Genomic DNA, 17,963 nt, shown 5'->3' with positions numbered 1-17,963 from the left:
GCTGCAAAACTGATCTACCTCTCTCACCACTCCACATCTGCTGCTACTTCCCTACGCTGGCTCCCTGTGTCCTCCAGAACAAATTCAAATTACTCACACTTACAAAGCTCTCAACAACACTACCCCTGCACACATCTCAAATCTCATATTAAAATACTCTCCCTCCTGTCCTCTTAGACCTACCACTGACCTATGCCCTGTTTCGTCTCTGGTAACCACCTCTCACACCAACCTACAAGATTTCTCCTTTACTGGTCCCCACTTATGGAATTCCCTAACACGCTCAATCAGACTTTCCCACAGCCTTCAAATCTTTAGATGCTCTTTGAAAACCCATCTGATTTTTAGAGGTGACCTTATCCTCGACAACACTATTCATACTAATACACCCTCACAAATGTCCCAATATTCACTCTGAACCACATTTGCTCCTCTTGTTTCAGCTGTGCCCTCTTCCATTTAGAATGCAAGGTCTCTAATGAGCAGGGTCCTTTATACCTTTTGTTTTCATGCCTGCGTTTATTTTATCTACCTTGTATGTCCCTGTTTTATCTATGCACTGAGTTTCCTACTGTACACCGCTGCAGAGCACTGTTGCGCCTTACAAATCTACGATAATAATAATAAAGAGGGAAAAGTATAACCTAACAAAAGCGAAACATGTGGGAGAAGGGAGGGGTTGGGAAAGCTCAAAGGACAGAGAAAAAAAAGTGGCAGGGAAAGGAGGGGATCAGGATCCAAGTCTTCAATGGTGGCAAACATATGAATTAGAGTTGAATAATAATGTGCTTTTGCTAAATGAAGGTCCTCGTGGGTGAGTTATCTAGATTAGGTAGAGTATTTCTCAGTTTCCTGAAATTCTAATCACTGAATCCACATGAAACAATAGTCTTCAATCTTGAAGATAAGTATTCTTAAATAGCGGCAGTACAACTTTCTGTATCACTGTGATTAGGGGATGTGTCATGATGTTAGGAAGGGAATAGAGGGAAGCAGAGAGTCTCAGACTGGGAGTCAGATTTTCAAGGTTCTTATTAGCACTGAGCATGCCCAGCGCTACCATTAGGCAGCTTTAAGCAGCTGCCTAGGGTGCCAGAATTTTGGGGGCAAAGAAAATGCTCCAGATTAAGTGATCCATGCAGAATGCAAGGGGCATAAAGCGCAAGGTGAACGGAGGGCATTGCTCCTAGCTCTCCTTTGTTGGTTGCTCACGCTGACAGGCAGCTGTATAAACTCAGGCCTGCAGGGTGCGCTGTGTGAGAGAATGCACATAGAGGGGAACTGACATGATCTGACTATTATAGGGAGAATGGAGCAGCGGCATGTAACTGGGGATGGAGGGAGGATATAATATAATTGGTGGGGAGTTGATGTTGCAGACATAATGATTAGTAGTTAATTATGAGGGTAAGGGGGTTAATGATCTTAATGGGGTACTTCTGATGAGGCTGAGGGAGGTAATGTTTAAGGGAGTTTATGAATATAAAAGGGTTTTTCTTAATGATGTTAGGGTTAATTAATTATGGGGTTAGAGGGCATTAATGATTATAAAGGGGTTAATGATGTTGAACAGGTTGTTACAATGAGGCTAAAGGATTTAATGATTATAAGGAGGGGTTCATTAATTAGGAGGTTGATATAGTAGTTAATTCTTATAAGGGGGGTTTATCTGTATTGTTAGGGGTTAATTACTGGCGGAGATTAATGTTGATAAAGAGATTATTATGATGATGAGATATGATAAGTGATGTTATTTACAGACTGTATAACATCACTGTAGAATAGTGTATGGTTTAATAAGCATCTAATGTGAATGAAAATTAGAAGAAAGACAAAAATAAATGTTACAAAGAAAAGGGAATCGCTGACATTCTTGGATGTAAGGGGCTAACAACCTTTTTTGCAAAAGTTTTGATCATATCATTCACCTTCCTGTACAAAAGGCTGTGAAGTCACATGTTACCTGGAATGGTAAGAACGTATCCTTTTTCCTAGGATTTAATCTGTTCAGCAATAGCTACAACAATCCTTTAACTACATGATTTAAAAAAGACAGGACTGTTGAACAGCACAGAAACCCGTTAGCTTAAAAAGCAAGGAGTTATTTATTTTTACAGAAAGCATAAATAATTGCCATTACAAAGCTGATGACGTACGCTACAAGTCACAGATGCCACCAGCATACGACATTAGCACTAAGGGAGCTCTGACTCACTGGCAAGATATTGCCAATGGCTTTCTTGTATTGTTTAAGATGGATGAAACCCTATGAATTAAAGTGTTGGTTAGTGGTTCATTCCCGCCAGTTTAGTGCAAATAATAATTTTCATTCAATCAGCATAACACTAAGTATGCGCATGAAATACAAAGCCACGTGTGAAATGTGTTAGCAATTGGCTTAGCATTGTGGATGACTGGTCAGAAGCAGGGATATTTTACAAGATTTTCTGGATACAGCCTTGTCATGGTGATTCACGTCACAGAGTGGAGACAGAGGAAGATATAAACAGGCTGAAGGGAAGCTTCTGTCAGATGGCTTTGTTTTTTAGCTCATCAATGCAGCACTTATCTTTTTTCACAACCAGGAAGAAATAGAGGTCAAACAAGAAATTTGTTTTTAATGCAAAGCAAAATATAGTTTTTTTCTTAAAATGTAGAGCCAATATTTACATTCATAGTGTTTGTTAATCCAGTATAATATATTTCAAGATACAAATTTCAGCAAGAAATAAGGAAGCAGTGTAAATGAAAAATGCATGTTTCAGGAATTTAAATCTAGTAGGCTTATTGATGAAAATTAGAATTTCTTTTACTTGTTTCTACTCTTCCCTCCCAGCCCTCGTGCAATATAGCTAAACAACAATGAGGAGCATTGCAAACAGTGATTGCATAACAGCAGCTCCATGATTTGCACTGCTCCTAATGCATTTGAAGAGTCTCGCATATTAGAAGCCCAAGATTAGTCTACTGTGTGTTAGATAGGGTCATTTACAAACACAGAAAAATGCAGAACCGCCATTGAAGGAGTTCGGCTGCTACAGGGCAAGGAGGGAGTGGGGACCCAGGAATGCTGATCACATCCCCTCCTCCACACACACACACACCAAACAAATGGGACATTGCTACACATGTGTGGTACCCAAGTATACGCCGAGAAGGCCCCTGCACTACACTCCCTAAAACTTTGCTAGGCGATGTTTTCTTATGCCCCTACATAAACATAGTTTTGCATTTTAATGGTATTTACTTGAGTTAGCACAAAAAGATGGCTATTGCTGGGGATTCAAATTTTGCTCCATTCAGTAACAAACAGCTTGTTCCAGCTTAGTCTCAACTCCAATCAAAATTGCCTCTGCTGGACGGTTTCAAGAATAGAACTAACAGCTTGGCCACGGGTGGCATTCAGACAGATCCGGGAAACCGGAGTGCTTTGTTTCTACAGTAACTGCCTCAGGACAACTAACAGCTTGCCAGGAGAGAATTTGATCAACTTGGCCATAGATATGAATGCCATATAACGTATAGAAATAACAGCTTAGCCGGGGCTCTGGGTACTCTTAGCGGACTGGTAAAACTCCCTTGCAGTTGCCTGGCAACTGCATCAGGACCACTGGAAAACTACAACTTGGCCTGAAAACTGTTTTCTACTAATTAGCCTGGCCAGAGAATATTGCTATTTGAAATATAGTGGTTGCCATAAAAGGGACTATGGGATGCTGTGGGGTTATTATTGACTGTTGGTGATGGGCATTGATTGGCAGATTTTGCCCTTTTGTAGGCACTTTTAGACTCTGGAATAACCTTATCTACCATGTGGAAGTCAAATAATTGGATGAAGTAAGCTAAATTGATTAATATTGTTTTACCATGTAATTGCAGTTAGTATGCCACATGTAATGACGCAATCGCATGGATTCATAACACAAACATTTACATTCACACTTACACTTGGAAATAGTATCATTTATTAAGGTTCCAATACACATTTATTTATTGGTAAAATGTATTAGAGATTATTTATACATAAATAATACTACAGTAATGGTAATTATGGTTCAGGTCCACAGAAATGTGGACCTGAACCAGAAATGTGTGTTTACTAGCTGAAGTCCGGTGTCAATAAAACTACTGCATATTGCGATCGCAAGTTATAAATGGTAGGAGATTATACTCAAAAGTACTTTGCTTTTGAATCAGTTTAAACTGTTTTTTCGGCGGTAAGACACGTAGGCAATAGTTGGAGTCAATTGCCCCCACCTTTGGAGAAGAGATCAAATGAACTGACCTATGACCAGCAGTCTACTGGAACATCGCTAACCCTGGACCAATGAAGACCTCTCTTAGTGTTATATGTGTATATTTGTGCCATCATCACTGTTTATGTTAATTCAAGCTGCGTATAAGCAAGTCTATGGGCCAGTGTAAAGTTCTCTCTTCCTGAATCTCTTTGTCAATTGGAACCACAATAATCATATTGGCCAATACTTATTGGTAGCAACAAAACGAACATTACAACCAATACTTGGGAACTTTGGTACCCCCTAAGCATTCAATAAAAGGTTTCAAACTCAGTCATTGTAGGACTAAGCAAGTGAACAAGACAACATATTCTGATCCATGTTACACAGCCCACTACTTGGATAATTGGTGCAATATAAAACCAGTTGGGTGAAATTAAATCTACACCCTGTTATCTTAAAAATACAATTGGGGTAGAATGATTATATTGCATTCCAAACCTTAAATTCTAAAAGTAGCATTTATTCAGACACTGAATGGTTTGAAGTTGAAAACAGCAAATTGAAAATCACAGAAATCTTTAATGGGCAGCTAATTTCATAGGCAATAACTATTATTAATATTTATATCTTATTTATTATTGCAAGATTGATCTGCATCCCTTGTCAGACTGGGATATACAGGGTCCACTAGTATATTAAGTTAAAATGACACACTCTACATATACAGATATATTTTAGAACATAAATACATATTAACCTACAATATAGAGTTATTTAGTTAATACCTTTGTAATATCAGAGGGCAATAAAGCATACTTGCCCACTCTTCCCGAATGATTGTGAGTCTCCCAGACTCCAAGGGGAGCATGCCATTCGCCCTCAATTAATTATGACTGCATATATTCCACTAGCTAACATTGTGCCACACTCCACCTCCTGGTGCTTGCATTTAATTACGTTGTAGTGAAGTGTGCATTATTTATCATGATGAAATCTGAAATATTGTTTTTAATTCCAACTAAGTCATTTTTTTCAGTATTACGCCATTTCAGCAACATTCTTCATTAACATTCTCCGTTCTTCACAAGATCTGCGTCTCTCATCCACACATTACCTGCTCCCATTCCGGGTTACAGGACTTTTTTCAGGCTGCACCCACAAGTATTATTACTGTGTTGTTCCTTATTGTAAAGGGCTACTGAATATGCTGGCGCTATATAAATAAATGTTAATTCCAATAATAATAATAACAGTTAAGGTTATTTTATTTGTATATACGGTTCCCATCATGCTTCAAAAACAATATTTTGGTAGTTTGTTTCCCGTCTGCTTTTTCTATAATGAAACTCCCTATAGTTTATTTTGTTTAATTTGTGTTGGAGTGCAAACACAGGCTGTGAAATCCCTAATTAGCTTGACAGAAGGCTGATCCATGTCATAGTGCTTGAAGGCAGGATAGCTTGAGTACATGAACCCTTGGATCTTTGTGCAATATGATTTAGATGATTCATAAAACCCTGATATTGATAACTATACTTGCAGAGGGAGGACACTTTTCATGTTTAGGAAGAAAAGTCCTACTAAACATATGAGGGTCATCTGGAACTGTGCAACGGAACTCAAATGCCAGGGGCAGTGGATTATGTAAGGATTTCTCCTTATGCTCTTCTTAAAAGCATAGAAATTAGGAAAATAAACTATACATAGGTGTGTATATATATATATATATATATATATATATATATATATATATATATATATTTATACCTATATATGGTAATCTGATTCAAATGATTATTGATGCAGCATGTTTTACTTATGCCCTACTTTGATTGAGCCAATGGATCTCACAACTAAAGTTGCATTTTTATATAAAATTCTATTAAAAGTCGCACTTGCCTGATTCATCTGATTCATACAAACAGGGGAGTTTGTTGATGTACTGAGTGTACTTTCCAGTGCATGTGAGTGGAACATAGAGACACAGAGAAGGACCGCCACAGTTGCTTTGAATCAGGCGAATGGGACTTGTGTACAGAACAGAAGTGGGGATCCTTTGGGGTCTTCGGGGCGACCTGGCAAAAGTGCATCAGATGTAAGTAAATGCACAATTTAATGTTAACTCAGTGATCATTATCATCATCTATTTATATAGCGCCACTAATACCGAAGCGATGTTTACCCACAACTACATTTTACATTTTTGGTGAGTTTCTTTATTAAATCATCTAGGCACATATTTAATTGCTATCCTCTATACTTGTGTTTTACAGTATATTGGCATTTGAATTGTACTTTTGTACTGTTCATTTTTCACATGTAATAACCCTTCTTATTTACTGTTAAGAGCCCTGGTGCATTTGATTTATATAGACTATTTTCATGTTCATAATTGCATGTATATTTGTATATATCCATTGACCAAAGAACAATACATAAGCAAAAGTAACTTAAATTCAGAACTATGACAGTCCTATCAACATAACATTCTAGCACTATGTGAAAAAGTGAGATTTTTACAACTGACTGTGCTTCTTCTTTTCAGTTTGTAAAAGTAATTTATTCAAGCTACATGCTAATGATAATGGCTACTGAAACCTCTGGGAATGTGGTTAAGAATGGTCAATAATGGTAATTGAAATCTTACATAAGGACATTTTAATCTCTGAATTTCTAAAAAGTTTGCTTCCTGGCCGATTATAAAATTATTTTAAATAAACACAACTGCATTACTTTAATCTGGTAATTACCCAACTGGTAGCATTAAATGCTATTCCCATCCTCTATATCTGTGTGGTTTTCAAGAGTGCACTTCTCAACATAATCCAGAAATATACAATGCAATTCAGTTATTGAACAGATTAATTGGAAATTATACTAAAACACATTCTGTAAACCAACCTGTACACACACACATTGTAAGGACTCATCATGAGCATAAGTGAGCGAAAAGAAAACATGTTGCTTAATAAACAGTTTATGTATATCTGACATAACACAGTAATCCTATTAAATCTCAATGGAAGCTTCAAGATATGAAAAGGGTAATGAGATTACAGGAGGATTACTCAAATTTTCTTTTTTTTTATTTAAACCGTGTGACTGTTTAGGTTATTTAGGAGCCTATTTAAAACCAAGCGATGAGAATGATATTTTATTGGCGATAATCGCCTTTTAATTATACTTCATTTCTTGTGTATACTCTTGTCGTACTTAGTTATACGAAACACTTCAAAGAAAAGTGTTACAACATTTTACAAAAACAGAAACAGATTTATTAGAGCAGAAATATATATATATATATATATATATATATATATTTTTTTTCTAAAAGTCACCAGTATTTTTAATATATTTGTAACTATTTTTTTTATTTATTTGTACTAAATATTACTGAAAGTCCAATACTCACATTCCCTGAGACAGGTTCAGCAGAGCAATAAATTAACCCTTACTGCTTCGGACCAGTATTGCTGCATATTAAGTGCTGCTTGATGTATCTAATTGTTTTGGCAATCGAGAAGCATGTGATCCCAATTGGCCTGTTTAATTATGAAGCTCCAACCTCTGGAATTAGTGATCTGTTTTAGTTTTGGACTGATAGTGAGCCACAATGTGAAATTTGCACCAAACAATTTGGCGGGAATAAACAGAGTGCTGCCGTGTTGTCCCAGGTGAATGACATTTATCAGCAGATAAATTTTAGGTGTGAAAAGATTCATATAAGCCCAAATATAAGAATAGAAAATAAGTGAGTTATTGGGTGTTCAGACTTTATCTGACTGATACGTGGTCGTGGTGGTTTAGATCTGGTAGTCGTGGTGATTTAGAGCTGATGTTTTTTCTCCTGCTTTATTATTACACTCCTTCCCCATATATCCACATGAGAAAAGATGGTCTCTTGTCTTAATGTTACATGTCACATGTGGCTACATGTGAGTAGGGTTGTCTGCTTGTACAGTCTATCTCTGGGAAAGCTGAATGCATTGGTCGGTTGATAAATGTGATTCACAGTGGTCTGAGTGACAGCGACAGAGGGCAGAGCCAGGGAACTGTATCAGGAGGGCAGAGAGGGGGGTGGGTGCAAATGGTGCACGCAGCAATGCAAGGTTTAATTTGTAAGGGGGAGGGGGACGGTCTAGCACTTCTCACACACTAGGAATGACCCCAAAGAGGCGCAGCCCCTCTAAAGCATGGTCACACCCCAACAAGGTGAGGCCATGCCGCTTACTGTCCTAATCATCTATGGAGGGGGCTCCAAGAAGTTGCTGTACTTGGGCCCCAAATTCCTCTTGGTGGTCCTGTTTATGGACGTGCAGCAGCTGAAGATTATTAATAAGAAGAAAGTTGGACAGACCTAGGCAAAGGCCCTTTAAAATGTATATTTGGAGAAGCTTTTCTTTCTAAATAAAAAAACTAAGCTGTTATTATTCTCAGAGAAAATTATCATCAAAAATGTTAACATCTAATATATTAGACCACTGGCGAGTCCTTAGAGCTCTCTTTTTAGAACATATAACAAATTAATCTGACCTGTGGGATAGATATATAAAAAGTTAAGGAAGATATCATCCACCTACAGGTGATAATCAAAGCTAAATTAATGGCTAAGATGTTTTTGAAAGAGAGTGTACAAGGAGAACTGACAATCAAACAAAAGTATGTAGACAGATAAAATTATTTCCACATACAGTATAGTGCCTGATTCATGTTCAAACGTATGTCCATTTGCGTAGCGTATCTTGCGTGAAATAGCTCTGTGCATGCTCAGGAACGAACCTTATGCCAATGAACGTAATGCATGCAATTCATGACCAAACACAGATGACACGACTGCCTACGACTTGAGCAACGGAACGAGAGAGGGAAGGGATGAACAAACATATTGTACAGTGGGCATTTCTGGGTGGATCATGTGGGGTTTGACCAGATTGGGGCTTATTTTGTCTCAATGCAAGTCAAAGGGCTAGATTTACTAAGCTGCGGGTTTGAAAAAGTGGGGATGTTGTCTATAGCAACCAATCAGATTCTAGCTATCATTTTGTAGAAGGTACTAAATAAATGAAAGCTAGAATCTGATTGGTTGCTATAGGCAACATCCCCACTTTTTCAAACCCGCAGCTTAGTAAATCTAGCCCAAAATGTTGGCAGGTAAGTTATAGCATAATCAGGTTGTCATTTTCTCTGTAACATCGGACAGATTTTCCACTGGCCACTCCATCATGGAGTCTCACAAGTTTGTATGGAAAGCTGCATGTGAGACATATGTGAAGGTTTTTGGCAATGAACGGCTAGGAATAGTGCTGCATATATATAATTCAATACCTTACTCATAAAATAAAAAACAGTCAAATATCATTGAGAAGACAACTATAAAATAGAAAATACTTACAGCATTAGGAAGACCTTGAAATAAGGGAACACTGTGGCTGCCACTGTTTACATAGTGCCTGCAAAAAAATGATCTGATTAGTGCATGTAATGTAGTCCCATGTAACAACTATTTGACATTACTTGGAAATACATGTATAGTTGCCGACATTATGAAATCATTTCCAGGGATGCTTTGCTGAATCAAAGCACAACACATGCAATACTCAGCAGATATTGAAGCACTACAATTCCCATTATGTTATGATTACAGAACTTGATTATAATGAATTTTTTCATTTTAAGTACTCCTCTACAATAAATCCTAACTTATAAGGTCTAGAGAATACATTTGCCGTATGTGGATACACACAACAGACTGCACTACACACACAAGCATCTGTTCACTAAAAAGTCACATCATAACACATGAACAAAATATAAGTTATAAAACAACTCTTAGCAGTATAATCATTAATAAAAATATTTTAAACATCTTTTAATACATTATATAAACAGGATACTTTTAATGCGTATTGTACATATAATGCGTTTATATAGTTAATCTTACTTGTGTACACTTGTTCTGTGTTAGCTAATGACATGCATATTAGGGATGTGCACCGGCGACTTTTGAGGTCTCGTGTTTTGTGTTTTGGATCCGGATTTTCACAATGTTTTGGGTTCGGATTTGTTTCGCAAAACACCTGCCGAAAGGTTTTGGTTCGGATTTAAGGTTTTGGATTCGGATTTTTTTTGAAAAAAAACTAAAAAGTGTAAAAATCAAGTTTTTGGGCTTATTTTCACTCCTACGCTATTATTAACCTCAATAACATTCAATAACAATCATTTCCACTAATTTAAAGGCTATTCTGAACACCTAACACCTCACAATATTTTTTTTTTTTTAGTACAAAACGTTGCAACGAGGTATCCTTCTGGACTGCGTAGAGGAGTGTTCCCCACAATATAATTAAAAACCCATCAACTGGTCTGAATTACACCCAAAAATAGTATCTGGACTGCGTAGAGTAGTGGACACTGGGCACCACAATAAAAAATATATTGAAAACCTTCAACAGGTCTGAATTACACCCAAAAATAGTATCTGGACTGCGTAGAGGACTGGCCACTGGCCACCACAATATAATATATAGAAAACCTTCAACAGGTCTGCATTACACCCAAAAATAGTATCTGGACTGCGTAGAGTAGTGGGCACTGGGCACCACAATAAAAAATATATAGAAAACCTTCAACAGGTCTGAATTACATCCAAAAATAGTATCTGGACTGCGTAGAGGACTGGCCACTGGCCACCACAATATAATATATAGAAAACCTTCAACAGGTCTGCATTACACCCAAAAATAGTATCTGGACTGCGTAGAGTAGTGGGCACTGGCACCACAATAAAATATACAGAAAACCTTCAACAGGTCTGAATTACACCCAAAAATAGTATCTGGACTGCGTAGAGGACTGGCCACTGGCCACCACAATATAATATATAGAAAACCTTCAACAGGTCTGCATTACACCCAAAAATAGTATCTGGACTGCGTAGAGGACTGGCCACTGGCCACCACAATATAATATATAGAAAACCTTCAACAGGTCTGCATTACACCCAAAAATAGTATCTTTACTGTGTAGAGTAGTGGGCACTGGGCACCACAATAAAATATATAGAAAACCTTCAACAGGTCTGCATTACACCCAAAAATAGTATCTGGACTGCGTAGAGGACTGGCCACTGGCCACCACAATATAATATATGAAAAACCTTCAACAGGTCTGAATTACACCCAAAAATAGTATCTGGACTGCGTAGAGTAGTGGGCACTGGGCACCACAATAAAATATATAGAAAACCTTTAACAGGTCTGCATTACACCCAAAAATAGTATCTGGACTGCGTAGAGTAGTGGGCACTGGGCACCACAATAAAAAATATATAGAAAACCTTCAACAGGTCTGCATTACACTGCACATACGGCTGCTCCTCCATCCTCTCCATCATATACACGTTGGAGTTTCAGCGTGTGAAAACCTCTTGTTTTTGATAATGACAGTGCATTTTGAATATTTTTCGATTTGCCCCACAACACTGAATGTACTTTATCTATTATACGCATCTATCTTTCTTGACTGCGTAGTGTGGTGGCCCCGGTACACAATTTGGTACAGAGGCCACAATATAATTAAAAAACCCTCCACGGGTCAGAATTCCACCGAAAAAGGGTATGGACTGCGTAGTGTGGTGTGCCCGGAACACAATTTTTTACAGCGCCAACAATATAATTAAAAAATTGGGCATCAACTGTCACCGTTGTTTAATATCTGATACACCTAAATATGGACTGCACAGTGGAGTGGCCCCGGTAGTAAATTTGGTGCCGGGGCCACAATACCTCCTCCAACTTCCAAGTGTAGTGTTTATAAAGACAGACAGCGTCGAAGTGTTATTTGTTGACTTTCTTAACCCTAAAATTGTCCCTGTTGCAAATATTCGTGCAATGGAGAGTTATTTTTTCATTGAAAGACTCAAGCTTTCAAGTGTAGTGTTTATAAAATATAAACAACAATACAGTAGTTTTAGAGCACGTCAATACCTCTTGTTTTAAATTATGACAGGGCATTTTACTTTTGGTTTAATTTCTTGAATTTGTTTAAATTTGGTTTTACTTTTTGAACATGGCAAACGACTGTTGATTGGTCATATAATGCAAAAAAAAAAGTTCCAAGATGGAATTGTCCTTGGGCCCTCCCACCCACCCTTATGTTGTTGAAATAGGACATGCACACTTTAACAAACCAATCATTTCAGCGACAGGGCCTACCAAACAACTTTGGCTGAATTGATTGGTTTGTTTGGGCCCCCACACCAAAAAAGCTATTCATCTCTCCCTGTACAGACTAAACAGGCTCTACTGAGGCAAGATGTCGTCCTCATCCTCAACCTCTGATTCCTCTCCCCCTACAGTGTTTACTTCCTCCTCATCACACATTATCAATTCGTCCCCGCTGGACTCCACAACCACAGGTCCCTCTGTACTATCTGGAGGGCAGTGCTGTACTTCATTGAGGAATTGATTATTCATTTTTATAAACATCATTTTTTCAACGTTATGAGGAAGAAACCTCCTTCGCCGCTCACTGACCAGGTTCCCCGCTGCACTAAAAACTCTTTCCGAGTACACACTGGAGGGGGGACAACTCAGGTAAAATAGAGCCAGTTTGTACAGGGGCTTCCAAACTGCCTTTTTTTCCTGCCAGTAACAATATGGACTGTCTGACATGTCTACTTGGATGGTGTCAGCAAAGTAATCCTCCACAATTTTTTCAATTGTGACAGCATCCAATGCAGCGAGAGTAGACATGTCTGCAATGGTTGGCAGGTCCTTCAGTCCGGACCAGATGTTATCAGCATTCCCGCCAGCGGCTCTTTTAGGAAAACTGAGCTTTTTCCTCGCAGCCATAGATGTGGAAGAAAATGATGGTGGAGCTGTTGGCATGTCACGGTCCTCTTCAGAGGACAATCTCCTGACCAGCAGGTCTTTGCACTGCTGTAGACTTGTGTCCGCCGGAAACAGAGACACAACATACGCTTTAAACTGAGGATCGAGCACGGTGGCCAGAATGTATTCCTCTGACTTTAAAAGAGTGACCACCCTCGGATCCTGGCAAAGCGTACGAAGGGCTACATCCACAAGAGCTACATGCTTGGTGTAATCGCAATGGCTTACCAGCTCCTCCCTTACTTTCTCCAGCTGCTTCTGCAACAGCCTGATCAGGGGAATGACCTGACTCAAGCTGGCAGTGTCGGAACTGACTTCTCGTGTGGCAAGTTCAAATGGCTGCAGAATCTTGCACAACACGGAAATCAGTCTCCACTGCGCTTGACTCAGGCGCATCCTCACTCCTTTGCCTATGTCGTAGGTGGCTGTGTAGGCCTGAATGGCCTTTTGCTGCTCCTCCATCCTCTGCAGCATATAGAGAGTGGAGTTCCAGCGCGTCACAACCTCTTGTTTGAGGTGATGGCAGGGCAGGTTCATGCTTTTTTGATGTGCCTCTAGTCTGCGGTAGGCACTGGCTGAATGCCGAAAGTGTTCAGCAATTTTGCGCGCCACCGCAAGCATCTCCTGCACACCCCTGTCACTCTTGAGGTAATGCTGCACCACCAAATTAATGGTGTGGGCAAAACATGGGACGTGCTGGAAATTGCCCATATTTAATGCCCGCACAATGTTACTGGCATTGTCTGACACCACAAATCCCCATGAGAGTCTAAGTGGGGTAAGCCACTGGGAGATAATTTCCCTTAGTTTCTCTAATATGTTGTCAGCGTTGTGCCTCTTATTAAAGCCTGTAATACACAATGTTGCCTGCCTTTGCACGAGCAGCCATTTTGTAGATTCTGCTACTGATGCAGCTGTTGCTTTTGCTGCGGAAGGGGATGCATCTACCCAGTGGGCTGTCACAGTCATATAGTCCTTCGTTTGCCCAGAATCACTTGTCCACATGTCCGTGGTTAAGTGGACAGTGGGTACAACCGCATTTTTTAGAGCACTGAGGACACTTGATCGTACTTCTCTGTACATTTTTGGTATCGCCTGCCTAGTGAAGTGGAATCTCGACGGGATTTGGTACCGGGGACACAATACCTCCATTAACCCTCTAAATCCCACTCCACTGATGGCGGACACCGGGCGCACGTCTAACACCAACATTGCAGTTACAGCCGCAGTTATACGCTTTGCAATAGGGTGACTACTATCGTATTTTGTGGTCATGGCAAACGACTGTTGGACGGTCAATTGTTTTGTGAAAGACTTAGCGGTCTTACGACTTCCCCTCTGGGAAGATGACCAACTAACAGCAGCAACAGCAGCAGTGGCAGTAGTAGGCGTACCGCTGCAGGATTCCTCGGATGAATCCCGTATTGAGGAGGACTCAGTCTGGCTGCTGACTTGGGCTGCAGGACTGAATCTGATGGAGATCGTGGAGGAAGTTGACGAGGAGGGTGTTGCTGATGTGTATCCAACTGGACCACGGGATTTAGGTGTCCCTGTACTGATGAGGGTCCTAGCCCCAGTTCCTGAACTAACCACTGAACTATGAAGGTTATTCAGGTGACGTATAAGGGAGGATGTTCCTAGATGGGCAAGATCCTTACCCCTGCTTATTTGAGCTTTACATAAGCTACATATGGCCATACATTGGTTGTCTGGATTTGGATAAAAATAACTCCAGACCGAAGAGGTGCATTTTTTGGTCTTCTGACCAGGCATGACGATGGGCTTTTTCATCCCATGGACATCAGCTGTTTCCCCCCTGGTGCCTCATTTACAATAACCACATCACCATCCTCATCATCAAGTTCCTCCACAGCGCCAGCTACATCATCAATAGGCTCCTCCCGAGCCACCTCTTCCCGTACAGTGATGGGAAGGTCAGGCTTGACAACCACCAACACCCTTGGACTCGCCTTGGGGATTTGTGATAATTTCTCTTTAGAAGGCAGAGTTGTTTGCTGTTTTGTTGCTGACAGCATAACTCTCTTCAATTTTTTGTAGGGGGGGGAGGAGGAGGAGGGCTAAGATCCGTGGGTGAAGCTGAACTACTAGTCATGAACACGGGCCAGGGCCTAAGCCGTTCCTTGCCACTCCGTGTCGTAAATGGCATATTGGCAACTTTACGTTTCTCCGCAGATGATTTTAAGTTTCTCTTTTTGCTACTTTTTCTTAACTTGGGCTTTTTGGATTTTACATGCCCTGTACTACGAGATTGAGCATCGGGCTTGGAAGACGAAGGTTGATGGCATTTTATCATCTATGTCATGACTAGTGGCAGCAGCTTCAGCATTAGGAGGAAGTGGGTCTTGATCTTTCCCTACTTTATCCTCCAAATTTTTGGTCTCCATTATATGTAGCACAAGATACCGCAGAATGTGTGAACTTGGTAATATTGCAGTACCAATGGACTTATACTGCAGGATTGGTTTTGCAAATTTGGTTATAATTATTTTTTTTTGAAATTTTTTATTTTTATTTTTTTTATAACTTTTTTTTTATTTTTTAAAAACTTGGGAATAATGGGGAAATAACTATGCCCTTAGAAGCACAGAGCACAGGACACAGCACCACTGGACTGAACAGGACCCAGCACAGGACCCAGCAGCACTACTGAACTCAGCAGGACAGAGCACAGGACACAGCACCACTGGATTGATACTGCAGAATGTGTGAACTTGGTAATATTGCAGTACCAATGGGCTTATACTGCAGGATTGGTTGTGCAAATTTTGTTGTAATTAAAAAAAAATTTAATTAGTTTTTTGTATTTTTTTAAAAAAACTTGTTTTTATTTTTTTAAACACTTGGGAATATTGGGGAAATAACTATGCCCTTAGAAGCACAGAGCACAGGACACAGCACCACTGGACTGAACAGGACACAGCACAGGACCCAGCAGCACTACTGAACTCAGCAGGACAGAGCACAGGACACAGCACCACTGGACTGATACTGCAGAATGTGTGAACTTTGTAATATTGCAGTACCACTGGACTTTTACTGCTGAATGTGTGAACTTGGTAATATTGCAGTACCAATGGGCTTATACTGCAGGATTGGTTGTGCAAATTTTGTTGTAATTAAAAAAAAATTAAATTAGTTTTTTGTATTTTTTTAAAAAAACTTTTTTTTATTTTTTTAAACACTTGGGAATATTGGGGAAATAACTATGCCCTTAGAAGCACAGAGCACAGGACACAGTACCACTGGACTGAACAGGACACAGCACAGGACCCAGCAGCACTACTGAACTCAGCAGGACAGAGCACAGGACACAGCACCACTGGACTGATACTGCAGAATGTGTGAACTTTGTAATATTGCAGTACCACTGGACTTTTACTGCTGAATGTGTGAATTTGGTAATATTGCAGTACCAATGGGCTTATACTGCAGGATTGGTTGTGCAAATTTTGTTGTAATTAAAAAAAAAAAAAATTAGTTTTTTGTATTTTTTAAAATAATTTTTTTTATTTTTTTAAACACTTGGGAATATTGGGGAAATAACTATGCCCTTAGAAGCACAGAGCACAGGACACAGCACCACTGGACTGAACAGGAACAGCACAGGACCCAGCAGCACCACTGACCTCAGAAGGACAGAGCACAGGACACAGCACCACTGGACTGAGCACAGCACAGCACAGAACAGCACAGCACAGAACTGAACAGCACGAGATATAGCAGGACAGAGGACCACCTAACACACCCTCCCTCTACCCTGATCAATGCCCGAGTGAAGATGGCGGCGACTAGCGGGGAATTTATAGGATCCGAGTATCGCGAGATCCGACAACTGGATTATGAGTCAGAGCCTCAGTTTCAGATTTGAATTTGGCGCCAATACCCGGATCTGTCTCGGATCGGCAACGTTCGGGTGGGCTCGGATTTCAGAAATCCGAGTGCGCTCATCTCTAATGCATATGCGTATGTATTTTTAAATCAAAGACTATACCATGACGATCATCATTATCAGTCCGCACTTACACCTACCCACTAGCTGGTGAAAAGGACACGCCTGAATCCAGGTGTACTTATGAGAAACACAGGACTTGAATTGGGCACATTTGCGTTGCAACAGCCTCGGCATACTCTTACTGTACATTGCCTACATCCGCTGATCCTTTCCTAACCCTTGTTCCGCTATTCAAGTTGCAGGCATTTGTATGTGTCATTTGCGTTCAGATATGAATTGCATATTTCTGTGTATAGCAGAGCTATTTCATGTTAGATACGGCACACAAAGGGACTGACGTCAAAACATGAATCAGGCGCTTAATGTTAGGTTCTATAAATCAGACAGCTAATATCACATTACAGAGGGTGAGAAGTACTTTACAAAAACTTCGGAATCAACCTTATGAACTCTGAAACTGATACCAGCAATGCTTTACATTACAAAAGTGCAAAGCCTTCCTACTTTTCTCAACTGTTCACCTAGTATGTTCATAAGTACATATCCTCAGCGGGTTTCACAGCTGCCTCCAGAAAATGTACCACATTAGGACCACTCCATTCACTCCATTCACTTCAACTTTACAGTCTTTTTCTAAGTATTGCTTAGTTTAGCCTATGTCTTTAATTATGAGAATGAGGGCATATCAGGACTATCTTTATTATGTGAGTTTACATGTTCTTAATAAATTGATTGGAATGTGCCTAAAAATATTATTTACAAAAGGTGCTTGAATTTGACAAGGACCCTCACATCACTAACATGTGTTTTTAAAATGTAGTTGTTTCAATTGTCTACATGTTGGCTTAGCCACTCCCA

At 39.8% G+C, this 17,963-nt stretch overlaps 1 protein-coding gene across 1 annotated transcript in view; it reads right to left on the bottom strand.

The window, feature by feature from the left end:
* The window catches only part of LOC142139886 (uncharacterized), a 296,204-nt gene that overhangs the window by 44,502 nt on the left and 233,739 nt on the right, over positions 1 to 17,963 (bottom strand). The window contains exon 21 of the mRNA XM_075197746.1: positions 9,634 to 9,691. Coding sequence (XP_075053847.1) covers positions 9,634 to 9,691 — 58 coding nt within the window. The remainder of the gene's footprint in view (positions 1 to 9,633; positions 9,692 to 17,963) is intronic.

This window comes from Mixophyes fleayi, chromosome 2 (assembly GCF_038048845.1).
Source record: "Mixophyes fleayi isolate aMixFle1 chromosome 2, aMixFle1.hap1, whole genome shotgun sequence".
NCBI lineage: Eukaryota > Metazoa > Chordata > Amphibia > Anura > Limnodynastidae > Mixophyes > Mixophyes fleayi.
Note: the sequence above shows the minus strand (reverse complement) of the source record. Positions and strands in the feature narration are given on the sequence as shown.